General features: G+C 49.1%; 1 protein-coding gene across 2 annotated transcripts in view; it reads left to right on the forward strand.

Moving 5' to 3' along the window:
* The window catches only part of ACAN (aggrecan), a 36,543-nt gene extending 21,202 nt beyond the window's left edge, over positions 1 to 15,341 (forward strand). Inside the window, exons 13-18 of one of the 2 annotated variants that reach the window (XM_054043186.1) lie at positions 3,078 to 3,191; positions 6,818 to 6,976; positions 9,198 to 9,280; positions 9,773 to 9,917; positions 12,012 to 12,194; positions 14,201 to 15,341. In XM_054043186.1, the coding sequence (XP_053899161.1) occupies positions 3,078 to 3,191; positions 6,818 to 6,976; positions 9,198 to 9,280; positions 9,773 to 9,917; positions 12,012 to 12,194; positions 14,201 to 14,289 (773 nt within the window). In that variant the 3' untranslated portion in view covers positions 14,290 to 15,341. The remainder of the gene's footprint in view (positions 1 to 3,077; positions 3,192 to 6,817; positions 6,977 to 9,197; positions 9,281 to 9,772; positions 9,918 to 12,011; positions 12,195 to 14,200) is intronic. The other variant, XM_054043187.1, reaches the window with a different exon arrangement.

Here is a 15,341-nt window from a genome sequence, read left to right on the forward strand (position 1 = left end):
CATGACAGCTGTCAGCTGCTGAAGGGTCCTTGCACCCTCATCTCACCTCTGAGAGTCTCAGTTGTGCAGGGTTAAATGGTGAGCAAAACTATGGATGTGTAATATATGCTTGTGGCAACTAAAGGGATACCAAAAAATGCCAAGCATTAAGTAATTGGGTGATTTAACATTTCTTTTACTGAAGTTTCCTTCTCGTATAAAACCCGGAGCCCACAGCTCGCGTGCAATATCATAGTTCCATTCTCTAGTGTATCTAGGGACTGTATCGTGACTGATGCCAGCAGGTGATATTATTTATTGTTCTGAAAAATCTCTAAGACCAAGTACTACGGGGTGAATGGCGAATCAGCCACACTAGCTCCATATGTCTTGACATGTGCAAGGCTCTGAATGTACCAGAAACTGCTGGACCAGGAAGGCACAGTCCCTGCCCCGAAGAGTTAACATGCCAAATGCATAGTTTGATATTTATTATCCTCATGTGTTTAAATGTCATCTTTCAAAATATTTGCAGCATGCCTTTCAAAAAGTATTTCTGTATTTCCTTGCATTATTTACAACACTGTTAAAATGTACTCTGTGTGTGTATGTATATATATATATACATATATATGAGTATCCATATAGTATATATAATATGTACAGTGCATATTATATACAAGCACAAAAGCAAGTTCCATTCTAATGTTATTTCCTGATTTGATGCAGTGCACTAGCCTGCGTGTGTATCTGCTGCCCTACTTCCTCCAGGACTTGCGTAGGTGGGACCACTGCATCTGAGAGAGACCATGGGCACATAAAATGTTAGTCCTTGTCACTGAAGACAAATGAAGAGCCCATTATTCCCTGCTAAACATTCTGCTTTAGCTCCTGTACGTGCTTTATTTCCATTCTACAGCGTGCTTTCCACTTAATAGAAGCTAATGGACAAAGGAGAACCCTTCCTTACTTGTTCAGGTGGAGATCACTGTGATTGGCGTCAATTTCTGCTGCTACTGTTGCTGGGGAACCTGGTGTGTACTGGGATTTTAATCTTCTTTCAACACATTTCAGTTTCCCTTTTGTGTTTTAAATCTTCTAAGATCCAAAGACGTGAGCAGATAAGTAGTAATCAACCTGACTCATCCATTCTTTTCTACTAGGTCAATAATTCCCTTTTTGTTCTGGAAAGTCCCAAAATGCTTATTAGCGTTGATGAAAGCTGGGCATTTCACTTCCCTCCCATTACACTAAAAATAATAGCTCAGAAAACATGAATTAGTATTTTAATGTAGAAGCAGACCCTGAAGAGCCAAGTGAAAAACTGGTTTAAGTGGTTCATAAGCCATTTGCGGAATATTTGCAATACCTTCAGGGACACAAATTAGGATATAAATAACAAGGGCTCTCAATCCTCATGCTTCAAAGTGCAAGCTGACTACCAGCTGATGCCAGGAAGACTTTCTCCCCCATCATTTAATACTTTACAATTTGATATGCTATAGGAGTTTACACTTTTCTCTGAAGCATCTGGCATTGGCCACTGTGGGTGACTAGACAGATAGACAAAGTAAAACACTTGTATGTTTTCTTATGGCTGAAGAGAGGATACTTGATTAGGTGAATCACTCTTCTGCTCTGGTATAGCAGGAGAGAGGATACCGGACTAGACAGACCGTTAGTCTGATCCAATGTGACAGAAGACAGAATATTGAACTTGATGGATTGTTGTTCTGCTCCATTATGGCCATGTCCACGTCCTTCTCTGATTCATCTTCTCTGAGTCTGCTTTCCCACTAACCCCTCTAGCACTGAAGTGTAGTGTGAGGTGTCAGCCAGATGACTTCTGTTAAAGTCAGCATCTTTAAGACTTTCCAGTACTTCAGAGTCTGAGAAGCAAGACTTTGAAAGAAAGAAGAATAGTCTCACTTAAAGGAGTTAACCAGCAACTGCTATTTTTAGTCTACAATCCTTTCTGTATGTATTTGGACACAATTACATTCTTACTCTTCGGAGCTTGTCTATGGTTTCTTGAGCTGACTTCATCTCTGTCGTCTTTTCATTCTAATTAACTTATTTCTTCCTTCTGATTTCAAGACTCACTGAGGAGTAGGATTAAGTTTCAGACTGGAGAGATGTTAAGAAAAAAATGTAGAAGGATGGATTTTGGGGCATATTAAATACAAACTGTCCATTTTGGTCTCATTCGGAGCATGATACCCAATTTATCCAAGCTGCTTCCCTTCCGTTCCTGAACAGGGGGTGGGGCTAGGCATGCCATTACAGTAATGACATGTACTGTCCATGTTGGGATAACTGACAGACTGTGAGACAGAGACTTGGGACTAATCCAGACCCACCCAAAGGGCTCTTTGTACCAATGGAGCAGTAGAAAGCGTCCATAAAACTGTCCTAAATGGGCCGCCAGCAGCTCCCACAGTTGTGGGGAAATCCTTGACTGGTGTAAAGCTGGCACAGTTGGCTTTATGCTAGCCCCATCGCTAGCAGCTGTGCTCTGGAGCAGGTGAGGAGTTAGCCCTGGGAGTTCAGGATCAAGGATGACATCTGGACTCTGGTTAGAAAGAGTCAAAAATGAGGGGTCAAGAAGGGAGAGGGAATGGATTACACTGTTTGAGGATGTTGCTCTTACTTAAGAGAAGCCCAACGTCTGTCTTTTAGACTTTAGCTGATGGAGGCTGAGACACAGCCACAAGTTTGCACATTTGGTCAAGTTAGGCAGAAAAGATGGACAAGGAAGAGACACAACAGATGTCAAAAGATACTGAGCAGGACACACTGAAAGTCATCCCTCCAACCTCTGCTGATGTTGCCCTGATATCACTATAGTGTTGTCCAGCTATCAAGTGACAGAAATTTGAGTGGAAAATGATGTCAGCCTCCTAGGGTGGGTTGGGCTTTTTGCTTTCATTTCTTCAGCAGTAGCAGCAGCAGCAGTAGTTTTTAAAATAAACCCGTAACCCACTCTCGAGCTCTCCCAAAACCATTGACGGTCCCTCCTGAACAAGCAAAGAAACAAGTTCTCCTGTTGGTGGAGTTCCCTGCCCGGAGTCCTAATGGCAGCCCTTGATTTCTTGCAGACATTGATGAGTGCCACTCAAGCCCCTGTCTGAATGGAGCTACCTGCGCTGATGGCATCGACTCTTTCAAATGCTTATGCCTTCCCAGCTACGGAGGGGACCTGTGTGAGATCGGTACGGCCTACCTGGCTTCAGCTAATTTTACTAACAGCTGCACCCCCCCCAAAAAAAACTGACCCCCACCAATCCCACCCTCATCTCAATAAGCTAACTCCTAACAGCAGATAAAATGCATCTTACTGGGGAAAAGATTATGCTGTTTGCTTACAAGTGATTATTATTTTTCCATCACAGCATCTTGTTTCTCTGGGAAATTTCTCTTAACTTCTAGGAGACAGTGGCAGCTTTAGGGCTCCTAGGGAACCTGGTGTCTCCTTGGCTTCTTAGAAAGGGAAATTATTCTCTTTGTTGTAGTTCTCTTGTAAAATTGCATAAGGGACATGATAGTGTGATACTGTTTGCCATAAGCACAAACATGCTTTTGGGTCAAAGAAAACACTTCCAATCCACCTGTAATAATCGGGCAGTGTCCCAGGCACATCTTCATGGCATGTGAATCTTCTCTGCTCCTCTGAGATTTCAGTGAAAGATGCATGAATTGAGCCATGTGAAATGGCCATGTTTCACTTTGTGAGGATTCACCCGTGAAGGGCTTTCATTCACTCCTGTGAATCTTCTCCGCTTCCACCTGACCTTTGTGTCGTTTCCTCGAGCGAATGCGATTTTCATGGCGACAATGGCGAGCAGTGTGAATCACAGAGGGGGAAAATGAAATATCTTGTTTTTTCATCAGAATGACACTTTCTTGTGTGCACAAATACCGTTTGTTTTGGGGGAGAAAACAAAAGAATATTTTGTTTTACTGCAAGTCCATGTCAGTTTCTCAAGGAGGAAAAATGTTCCTGCATTGCTCAACAAGGCCAGGAGAAGCAGGTTGAAAAGTACTAGCTGTTCACCTTCAAATGGGTAATAGGAAAGCATGTTTGATCTTCCCCCTCTCTTTCTCTGCATCTCTCTTTCTCCTTTTAATGAGTGCGTGGTATTGCTCATGGAAGGAGAGGCACTGATAGGAATGGCTAGAGCTTGTGAGACGGCACTTCCTTCACTTACCTCTTCCAGTGTACCTCAATCCTGACCTTTAGCACCTCCTGCTACTCTGCCCAGGGGGCCTCGCCTGAGATGAGGAAAAAGACCTCCTATAATATGGAGTATTCCTCCTAGCAGCTGTATTGAAACACCACTCCAATGTTTGACCCAAACCTAGTTTAATCTCTTCTCTTCATAACAGTTCATCTATGAATGGGATCTTGCCATCAAGGGGTATCTTTACCCTGGATTACCCTGGGACATATGAAAGCAGCCTACTGCCCTAAATATCAGTGAAAAAGCCCCCTTTAATACCCAACATTACCCCCAAGGTAGAATGTATGACCTACTTTCCCTTCTCTAACTTTTTTGATTCCCTAAGAACATCTATGAGATCTAGCATTTTAGATGAGCTCTTCTGTGCCATACACACAAGTCAGTCATTCTGAGATGCCTCTAAAGCCTGGAGAGAGTGCCACTTCATGGGATTAGATTTTACCTGCAACTGCACAGGTTTTTGCATAGGTAACTGCTATATAGGAAAGCCTCGCGTTTTCTGTTAGAATGTCCTATTGAAGTTGTGCATCGTGTTCCATCCCAACTCAGTGGTTGTGATACTTTATAAAGGGGGTATGACATAACCCACCAGAAAAAGAGACTTAGAAAGGCACATTACGTACTCCCTCCCCTGCTCTCAGAGATGTGGTGGAGAAGATCTAGGTTTGTGAGCACTCTCACAGCTCCCGCTCCCCAAGGTTGGCCCAGTGGAAATGGTCTGCTTGGTCTGTAGAGGAAGAAGGCAGAAAAAGAGAATTCAAAGGCCCCACCAACCAGCCAGTCTTTGGAGGGTCAGCCATTGAAGTCTGCATGGGGTCTGTGTTGAAGAGCTTCACAGGAATGGAGTAAGAGGAATTGATGAGTTGAAGGGAAATGGAGTACTCTGGAATGCAAAGGTGGACAGTAGCCAAGGTGAGAGTTTTTTTTCATGAAGGTGGAATATAGAACATCTGTCCTGCATGAGGTTAGAGGGACATTTGCTGAGTGGCCAAAAGGAATAATGAAATCCCACCACCCTAGGGCAACAACGAGCTGAGAAAGGATGATAGATGGATGAACTCTCTCTGCCACTGAAAGGCTGCTACTAAATAAATCTCCATCTTGTCACCACTAGATCTTCCTTCCACACCAGTGCTCAGCACATCTCATCTGCCTCACAGTGACAGTTCCTCTCTGGCTTTGTACCTTGTCTTGGCTGTTCTGACTCAGGGTACTAGTCAGTGGAGGAGGTGATAAGAGATGATGGGACATAGTAAATTCAAGGCCCAAAAGACGTAGCAATTCCGTGGTTTGAGTGCAACTGCTTGCAATGCAAGTGACTATTTGGAGGCGATGGTTTTATCATCATAATAGCATCTGCCCCAACTATTGTCACTTCTGCATCTGTTCCTGTTTTTTCTTGGTTTACAGAAGGTATTTGTATGACTTTGTTGATGGCAGAGAACAAAGGATTCCCCAAAGTTCCATCTTTTGTTTATTCCTTTGCATCCTGCTCTACGCTTTTCCATTTTTTAAAAAGACTGGGTTCTACTTCTCTGTATTTCCTGTCTTATATCCCTCACCTACCTTTTCTCCAATATCCCCGCACAGCTAGTCTCATAGTCCCTGTGGCCTGTGAGTCAGTTGCCAGAGTTTCTGTGGCCCCAAGTATTCATTTCCAGTGCCCACACTTCCTGATGTAGGACTCATATACCAGCTGATGCCTTTTCCTGAGTGACTATTCTGTGCATGACCCGAAGAGAATCTCCCATTCACATTCTTGCCACATTGGAACTAGAGCTTCAGTTCAAAAGAAACAATCCCTCTTGTTAAAATAAATTAAGCTGGTTAATTTCTCTGCAGGGAAGAGGATAGGAGCTAACTTCCCTTTTAAAGCCTTTACCTTTCAAGCCCTGGCCCCAACCATAATATAGAGACAGTCAAATATTTTGTGCCTTTAATTTGCTTTGATGGCATTGCTTAATAATCACCAGCAATAACCACTTAAAGCAGGTGACAGATTTTTGCTTTTTTTCTACTCCTTTTTAAAAATATTTTCTTTAGGGTTGTTTTTTTTTCCTCTCTCCCATATGGTAAGTCCTGCCCTGCCTCCCTTTTGTGTGATCTCACCGGTTTGCTTATTCCATTTGTGAAGGCTCAGAATAGTGATGTAGCCAACTGAATCTAAACTCTGACCTCTCCTGCCCTTCCCTGCCATCTCTGATGCATGAGCGCTGATTGTGGGGAGTAAAATGCAGGTTTCAAAGGTGAAAACTGCTCTCCAAGGCAAGCAAAATCATCAGGACAGCTCTGGGGGGAAAGTGGTGTTGTTTGGGGCTATTTCTCAAAGCAAGAGTCCCAGAACCTGACTTGGAGTTTGAAATGTTCAGGAATTTGTCTATGTTAAACCTACTTCCCCTCCATAAACTATTCCTCGTTTACCTTCTGATCATTTTCCTGTGGATGTAACATACAAAAATATCAAGGTTTATTCTTTAGTGGGTGTGATCATGTGTTGTATTTTTGTTCCGTGAAAGCTTGGCAGCTGAGAGGTGAGTTGGATGGCACTCTGCCCTGAGGCATGCTGTTCCCTTTCATTCCTTTCTTGTGTGTTTCAGACCTGGAGGACTGTGACGAGGGCTGGACCAAGTTCCAGGGCCATTGTTACAAGCACTTTGAACAGAGAGAGACGTGGGTGGAAGCTGAGACCCGATGCCGGGAACATCAGTCCCACCTGAGCAGTATCATCACTCCAGAAGAACAAGAGTTTGTGAACAGTGAGTGCGGAGGGTAATGGCCAGCATCTGAGGGTGGTTGGGCACAGATCAATCAGTCCATTTTGGCCTTAAAAAATCCACCTTCCCTGCTGGGTGAATTCTACTCACTCTCACAGTTCCTGTCAATCAAGACCCTCTTGTCCTGCAGAGGAGGAGGAATTTTCATTTTCATATAGGGAAACACAAACCCAGCTCATTCCATAGATCCGTGGCTCATACAGATTCGCCTTGCTATCCCATTGCCACATTAGCTGCTTCCCAAGGCGTGTGCACCTGTTGGCTTGTTGGTTCGTGCCAACACAGAAGTTTGTGGGGAGCAGGATATTGGAGGGTGTGGGTGTTGTTGTGGGGCAGGTGCCTGGTGGCTTGTGTAGGAGGAGGGGATAGGATGGGAGAGTGGGACCTAGCTGGGAGGGAGGTGTTTGGGGAGTGGGAAGGCGTGAAGTAGGTGAGAGAGGAAAGGGAGGTTGTTAAGGAGTGGGAGTCTGAGGTGGGGGAGGGGAGCTGGCAGGAGGGCGAGGCAGCGGAAGTGGGGGGCCTGAGGTGGGGGAGAGGGGCTTGGCAGGGGCAGGCATTTGGGGAGTGGGGGGCCTGAGACAGGGGAGGGGATTCTTGGCAGGAACAGGGCATGTGGGAAGTGGGAGCCTGAGGCAGGGGAGCGGGGCTTGATGGTGCGTTTGGGGGTTGGGGGCCTGAGGCAGGGGAGGGGGGGTTGGTGGGAATGGGGAGTGTGGGGGCTGAGGTGGGGCAGGGGAGAGTGGGGGCAGGGGATGGGGGGGTTGGTGGGAGTGTGGGGGCTGAGGCGGGGCAGGGGAGAGTGGGGGACAGAGGAGGGGGCTTGGTGGGGGCCGGGGGGGGAGGCTGAGGCAGGGCGGGGGAGAGTGGGGGACAGTGGAGGGGGGCTTGGTGGGGGCTGGGTGTTTGGGGGCCTGAGGCAGGGTGGAGCGTGTGGGGAGCAGGCCACACCAGCCAGCAGAAGGAGCCAAGGGGAGCCAGTCTCCCCCTGTCCTCAGCACTGGTGCCACTGTGCCCCTGGTGGCCAAGAGGAGGAAAGTCAGGGGAAAGCCCTGCTGGCTGCGGGAGACTCTGCATCTGCAGGGCTGGTCCATGGAGCTGCCCCCAGCCCAGAGCCAGATGTGCAGCAGCAGCTCTGACTGTTCTGCCTTCCACCTCTCCAGTCTGGGTAGAAATAGCAAGGCCTGGGAGTGAGCTGGGGTGGGAGCAGCATCTTCCTTACACTGGAGCCAGTGAGACGCCTCCCAGGTTGGGCAGCAGCTCCAAAGAGCTCCAACCCAGAGCGGGAACTGGTCTCACCGCAGCAGCAAGGAGGAGAAGACGCTGGAGGAGTCTGGTCTGGTCACTTCAGGAGAGGAGGGAGTACCTCTCCCGTTTTTCCGGGGGAGGGGGAGCTGTGTTCCGTGCCCCCTCTGCACAGAGACGAGAGCACACACCATGGATCTGGTTGGAGTGGGATCCTCGGGCTGCTGGGATGGGGAGCAGGACCCTGTTCGACCAAGGTTCAGTCTAAGGGAATTAGGACTGATGAAGCTTCTGCCGTGGTGCACAGCCTTGTCTGGGACTCCTGGGAACATGCCTTCTGCCGACACCACCCATTTGTCCCTTTAAACGAATCTGAATGCTAGTGTGCCATTCCCTCATCCCCATTAGTGAGTCGGGAGACGGGGGGGCCTGCAGGCATGTGGAAAAAGTGGCCCAATTTGGGCCCAACTGGGGTCTTGCTTTGGGGCATCAAAATTAAACAGTTCCCTTTGTGTTGTGGCCTCCCTCTCTGTGGCCTTGCTCTGAAGGGGTGATGGACCACAAAGTAAGAACGGCCCTCCGCCCACACTAGGACTAACACCTCCAACCTTAGTAGCCCCATGGCTGCCCCTGGCACAGGAACATCAGACCGTCCTGGGAGGAATTCGACAAACTGGAGCCACCTTTACAGTGACACTCCAGAGCATTGCCAGCTCAGACGCTCTCAGTTCCTAACTGAAGGAGATTTATCCACCTCACCTTTAACCAATCTGGCTTCATCAATCAGAACTGCCCCTTGTCAAGCAACCCTTGATGTGGTCCAGATATAGACCATGTAGCCGTGGTGTTCAGATCCTTGGCAGACCCCTTTTGTGTCGCCTAGGATTAGCGTGGGAGAGGTGAGTGGTGGAGGACTCCCCTTCCCATTTCTTACCCTTCTCTCCCGGTCTTTCTTTTTCAGACTATGCCCAGGATTACCAGTGGATCGGACTCAGTGACAGGGCTATCGAGCACGACTTTCGCTGGTCTGATGGAAACTCCCTTGTGAGTTGTGTGGAGGGGTGGGGGTGGCATTTCTTCATTGAGAGTCATTTCAGGAAAGAACCGCCCACTTCCATGCAAGCTTTGACTTTTTGTGCTGTGTCAGGACATGAAGCTGCTGTCTGGGGACAGAACCTTAGAGCCATTGGAGTGAGCAGCGGGAACAAGTGCTGAATGGAGTCAGCCATAAGCTATTTTGGGGTCAGGAGAGACCATGATTTTGTTCTGTGTTTGTACAGTGTCTAATACAATGGGCTCCTAGGCGCTACCACAATACAAATAATAACAATACATGATGTCCATTGATGAGAGGGACAGACCCAGGAGGAAGAGAGAGACCCAGTCAGAAAAACAGAAACAAGGGAGAGTGAATGAACAAAAGCAGAAGGAAAAGAGCCAAAAGGGAGAGAGAAGAAGCAAAGGGAAAGGGAAAGCTGAAGAGAACAAGGAAAATGTCTCCGTAACTTAGAGGAAGGGCTTCTTATCTCTTCACAGCAATATGAGAACTGGCGGCCCAACCAGCCCGACAACTTCTTTGCTGCAGGAGAGGATTGTGTGGTGATGATCTGGCATGAGCAAGGCGAGTGGAATGATGTCCCATGCAACTATCACCTCCCGTTCACGTGCAAGAAAGGAACAGGTGAGTCCTGGCGCTCCTCGTTTCTGGGTTGGGGTGTATGTCCAGGCTTAGGCTACAGCTCTTCAACCTATAGCACAATCTATAGCAGCCAAACTTTGCCCTACCAAGGGTACCATTGGCAACTTGCTAGGGTGCTAAGGGTTGTACATAATGTGGATCAAATGGAGCATTTTGCAGCTCCCTTCCTCCTTAATGTGTATGGGTAGTCTACGAGATGACTAGTCCCAGAAGGCAATGTGGCTTCTGCTTTGATAAAGATGGAGCATTGCAGGCTGGGATACGTACCCTCCACGGAGTTCACCAGGACTCAATGGTCCACATTTTAGTCACCCCTTGACTCTAACAGGAATAAACACTGGCTGTAAACCCAGGAAACTTCACTCATTCCTTGTGAACCTTAACTTTTGCATGGTGACCCTGTGTGAGAGATTAGTACAGGAAATGAAGACAAATCCTATGTGTATTTGAAACGGCAAAGGGGATTTATGGAGGCAGAATTAGAATTTGGCCAGGACCCCAGTACGAACACACCTCAAGTCTTGGGGAAAAAGTGCCCTAAAATCTTTAATAAACGCTCATGGTCAGGACCTTGGCTTTATGCGTCATCCCAAGGATGGTACTTCCAGCAGCACCACACCCCCTAGCATTGCGCTGGGCCACTAGAGTCCATCCCCCGTACTGAGACACCCACCCATCTCTTCAGCGCAGCACTGTCTAGAACTCCCTAGCACTGCATCGGGGCGGAGGGGGAGGGGGGAAGTTAGTGCTGACTCAGCACCCCCACTGGGTCACTCTCACTGCTCTTTGCCACACCTGGGTCCTCCTTGGAGGTGTCCTGTCCAAGCATTGATCACATCCAGCATTGATCAAGCTGAAGAGGTGGTGTGATTGCAGAGGGAGTGGATTAACAGGAAGCTTATGGAGGGTGGGAAGTGCCCTTCCATAGCTCACAATCTTCCTATGACATAACCCCCAAAGATTCCCACTTCAAGGCTCCAGGGGGATGTACCACTCCCATTTCCCCTACCATCAGCCCCTACATTCCCCATTTGGAGCCAGTTTTTGCCCCTCTTCCAAGCCAGCCAGTCAAGTCCAGTTTCCCCCAAGCCATCCGCTCCCATCCACCAGGACCCCTAATGGCACAGAAACAACAAAAGCCTTCCTGACTGCAGCTTTCTTGTGCCTGACACTCATTGTGGTCCTGCCTTTCTAGAGGGGAGGGATGGAACCCTTTGGAACATTGTTGCTAAGTTTCCCAGCCAGCCGCAGAATTTCAATATCCCCCGTGACTAAATTTCCAAGCCAGTGGTAACCGCAGCAGAATCTCAAAAGGAGTTTGGGTTGTAATTAACTGCCTTTTATTTAGTGCCTCCATCTATAGCCCCCCCGAACAAAGGAAATGATCCCTCCTTTGTTAGCTGCTTCCGTAGCCCCCAAGTCCGGCTGACGGACGTGGCAATACAGCAAGTCAGGCCGGGTGATGGCAGGTACTTAGCAACACTGGCATCAAGTGCTGGCATGTCATAGATGCCAAACAAAACTCCAGTGCAGAATCCCCTTCCCTGGCTGGATCCAAGGCATCCGCAGGGAGATGGCCATGCTGTTTGCACTGCAGCCAGGTGTTCTCGGCCCTCACTGCAGTGACTCAGCCAGGCTGATGCTTTATCTGTGTTTCAGAGGTAACGTACATTCAGGGTCCCAGCCACTCAGGCTCAGCACAGAGCAGCTCCTACTTCACCCCGTGCAACACAGGAGCAGTGAAGAGCTCACTAGCCATTCCGCCAATTCCTGGTGGGGTGGGAAATGATCCCTGTATATGCAGCTGCCCCTTGCCACCCCAGAAGTGGCTGCATTTCAGCAGTAGGTGAAGCAGTCTTTGTCTGTACAGCCTGTAAAGCACTTTGGGATCCTTTGGGACAAGCTGCACAAGGGAAACATAGTTTATTGGTTATTATTCTAGGGAATGTATGTGAATGTGGCCAGCTCCCCTTGAGCAGCACGGTTAGACCCAAGCTGCTTGGTTTGGGGCTCTCATTGGCCGATTGCCTAGCAATGGAGCTGCCAGTTGCTCATTGTCTGGCTTGTCTTTGTCAGTTGCCTGTGGGGACCCTCCTGTGGTAGAGAACGCCAGGACCTTTGGAAGGAAGAAGGACCGATATGAAATAAACTCCATGGTACGGTACCAGTGCAACCAGGGCTACATACAACGCCACGTGCCCACAATTCGGTGTCAGCCCAATGGCCACTGGGAGGAACCACGGATAGCCTGCATAGATCGTACGTATTGTTCCTCATTCCTACTCTATGCACCATGGCCCCTGCAGGCCTCTGAGACTCCAGCCTGGCACTTAGCCCAGGGCCAAGCTCTAGGAGTCCATGGGCTGATTCCTGGAAAAAATCCACATGATACAATGCAGGGAGGGACTTGAATTCAAGAGTTCAGCCCCCAGAGGGGACCAGAGAGCTGTAGAGGCAACCCAACCAGGGAGAGCAGCAACTTTGCCTGACATGCACCTGAGCCTCGCTGGCTGCTCCAGGTGTAGGACTGATGACTTCTGGAGGGAGCTGCCTCCATTTCTTTTTAGCTGGAGCAACTTGAGGGACATGGAGCAGGTGGGTGAGATGGGTGAGAGCCAAAGTGCAGGAGGAAGGGAGATACTTATGGCTCTCAGACAGGGGTGTCCTCCATCCACTACCTCGTCCACAGAAGAAACTGGTTTGCTGCCATTCAGGCCAGTAGGAAGGGACGCTTTCCCTCCCTGTGCCAGAGTCAGGTTGTTCTTTGTCTCAGGTAAAGCTCCTGTGTTACCAGGATTATTGGAGCTGACATCTCCCGGGTGGGTCTGGACCACGGGGACCAGCTGGAGACACAACCTTGACTCTTCTGAGTCAGTGCAACTGCCAATAGCTGGAAAGCTTCTGCCCAGTCAAACGCCCCACTCCCTGATGCACTGGCTCCCCTGAGCCCAGGGCTCCTCACGGTTGTTGAGGAAAATGGAGGACGTCTCACAGGGAGGAGAGGAGAAGCAGCTAAAATGGATCTACCGGGCTCCCAAAGAGGGAGAAATTTGCAGGGCCACCCAGAGGATTCAGGGGGCCTGGGTCCTTTTGCTCTGGGTCTTCGGGGCACTTTGGCGGCGGGTCCCGGAGCAAGTGAAGGACCCGCTGCCGAAGACCCAGAACGGAAGAAGCCCTCACCGCCGAATTGCCGCCGCTACGGGTCTTCGGCAGCGGGTCCTTCACTCGCTCTGGGTGTGTTCGGCGGCGCTGAAGGACCTGCCGCTGAAGACCCGCCGAAAACTCTCGTGGGGGCCCCTGAAAACTCTCGTGGGGGCCCCTGCGGGGCTTGGGGCAAGTTGCCCCACTTGCCTCCCCCCCGGGCAGCCTTAGAATTTGCACTTTGGGGCAGTGGGGGAAGAAGCTTAAATGGTTTATTTTGGCAATATCCACAACTGAGCTAGAGGCACTGAGGGAAGGAGTGAGGAATGGGCACATGGTGGGGGCTCCCCTTAAAGGGAACCCTTAGAGCTCCTTAAGACTCAGCTTAGGCTGTCTACCCAGCCCTTGTTTTGTGAGTCCCACTCCTCCAGCGAGACTCTGAACAGAAGCAGGACACATAAAATATCAAGGAATGGTTAGCCCAAGAGCCACGCAACCATGGGTTAAATTGGAATTATCCCCCTTTTACAGATGGGAAGACTGAGGCATAGACAGGGGAAGGGATTTGCCCAATGCCACACAGTGCAGCAGTGCTATAGCTAACCGAGCTAACTGCCTCCCTAAGCAAAATGTGTGGGTGCATTATGGGTGCTTGGGAGGGGCGGTCTCCTTCCTTGCTGGGCCATTGGTCTGAGCGGCTCTGGCTGCCTCTTTGCGTGTCTGCCCACAAGGAGGGGGAAGAAATACAGAACGTATCGGACGGACAGCAGCGGCGTTGTCTCTGAACAGGATGCTTTTGAACAGGCTCCCAGGAGGCACCTGACTCTCTTTAAATTCAGTGTTTGCGGGGGGACAGGGGCCGTCACAAAGTGCACTGAAAATGCCCCACTGATTCACCAGGTCCCGGAGCGCCAGAGGCAAGAGAAGGCCTGATTGTCTGGTGGCGAGCGGGCTGGCGCCGTGGCCCCACTGCCTGGATGGCCAGAGGCAGAGCTCGCACAGCAGCCCCTGCAGTGTTTTTCCAGGGAACACGAGGCCTGGGGTGAGCCAGCTAAGGACAAGCAGGGGCTCTGTAACTTTCTCCCAGTAACAAGGTGCCTTTTCTTCTCCTCCTCCTCCCGCAGCCTCCATCTACAAACGCAGACTACACAAGAGGAGCCCAAGGAATCGGTCGAGAACCAATGGCAGAGCCGCACAGACACCCACCCATTAGAGAGAGGAGCGAGAGATTTTACGGAAATTATATTAGCAGAGGCAGTTTCTTCTTCTTGATGTTGTTGTTGCTTTTTGTCATATAAGGAAAAAAAATATATTAAAGAAAAAACCCCACCTTTGTGTATATATATAAAAAACAAACCAACCTCAGCGCACCAAAGCAAAGGGAATTAGATTCCAGCATTTTGACTAGCCGTCCGGTTCCAAATACCTTTGTGCCTTTGGGGAAGGGGTGGGAGGGTTGCAGAGGGCAGGGGGGTTAAGTTAAATAATAAAGAAGATTATTTTTTCCTGATTTTATCCACGAACAATGTAATTATTTCTGTTATTTAATGGCTGGGGCGGATGCCACCTTTGTTTTATTTTAAAGAATCCTTCCGCTGCTGCGGTACGGCGGGGGTGGAGGGGCACTCAGTAGATGGGAAGTGTCGCTGAATGTATGAGGGGCATGTAAAGTGGGGGAATGGAAGGGAGAGAGTGAGATGGAGGGACGAGGGGGGAGGGAAGCTAAAAATCTGGGCCCAGATGCCTCTTGGTTTTGGCCCCTCCCCTCTCTCCCACCGCTGGTTCCCGGACGCCGAGTCTCCCCATCCCCAGGCCGCATGGCGAAGCAGCTCCCATCCTGTGATGGCGCGCTCTTTCCGGGGGACCGTGCAGGGCACCAGGGTTCCCTGCACCTATTTATATTTTTGAAACATGATGATGATGATAATGATGAGAAATGATAATAAAGAGAGAAAAATTGGAATAGTCTTTTTTTGGGGTGAGAGGGGTAATTTAAATGGCTTAGCCAAAGTCTCCAGGATGCTGGTAGGAGCCTGTGTGTGCGTGTCCTGAATTGCGCTTTTGCTCATGACGAGGGGCGGGGAGATCCAGTCTGGGAGGGGAGCTTTGGGGGTTTGTTCTTGTAAAAAGCAAAAAAAACAAAACAAAACCAAAAAAACCTTTTTTTATTATGTCTTGTGCCTAAACTGAGAACCTGACACACGGCAGTGCCTGCTGCTGTCAGCGCTATTGTGAAACCTGGACAATAAAACTGGTTGTATTTTA

Source organism: Malaclemys terrapin, chromosome 10 (assembly GCF_027887155.1).
Source record: "Malaclemys terrapin pileata isolate rMalTer1 chromosome 10, rMalTer1.hap1, whole genome shotgun sequence".
NCBI lineage: Eukaryota > Metazoa > Chordata > Testudines > Emydidae > Malaclemys > Malaclemys terrapin.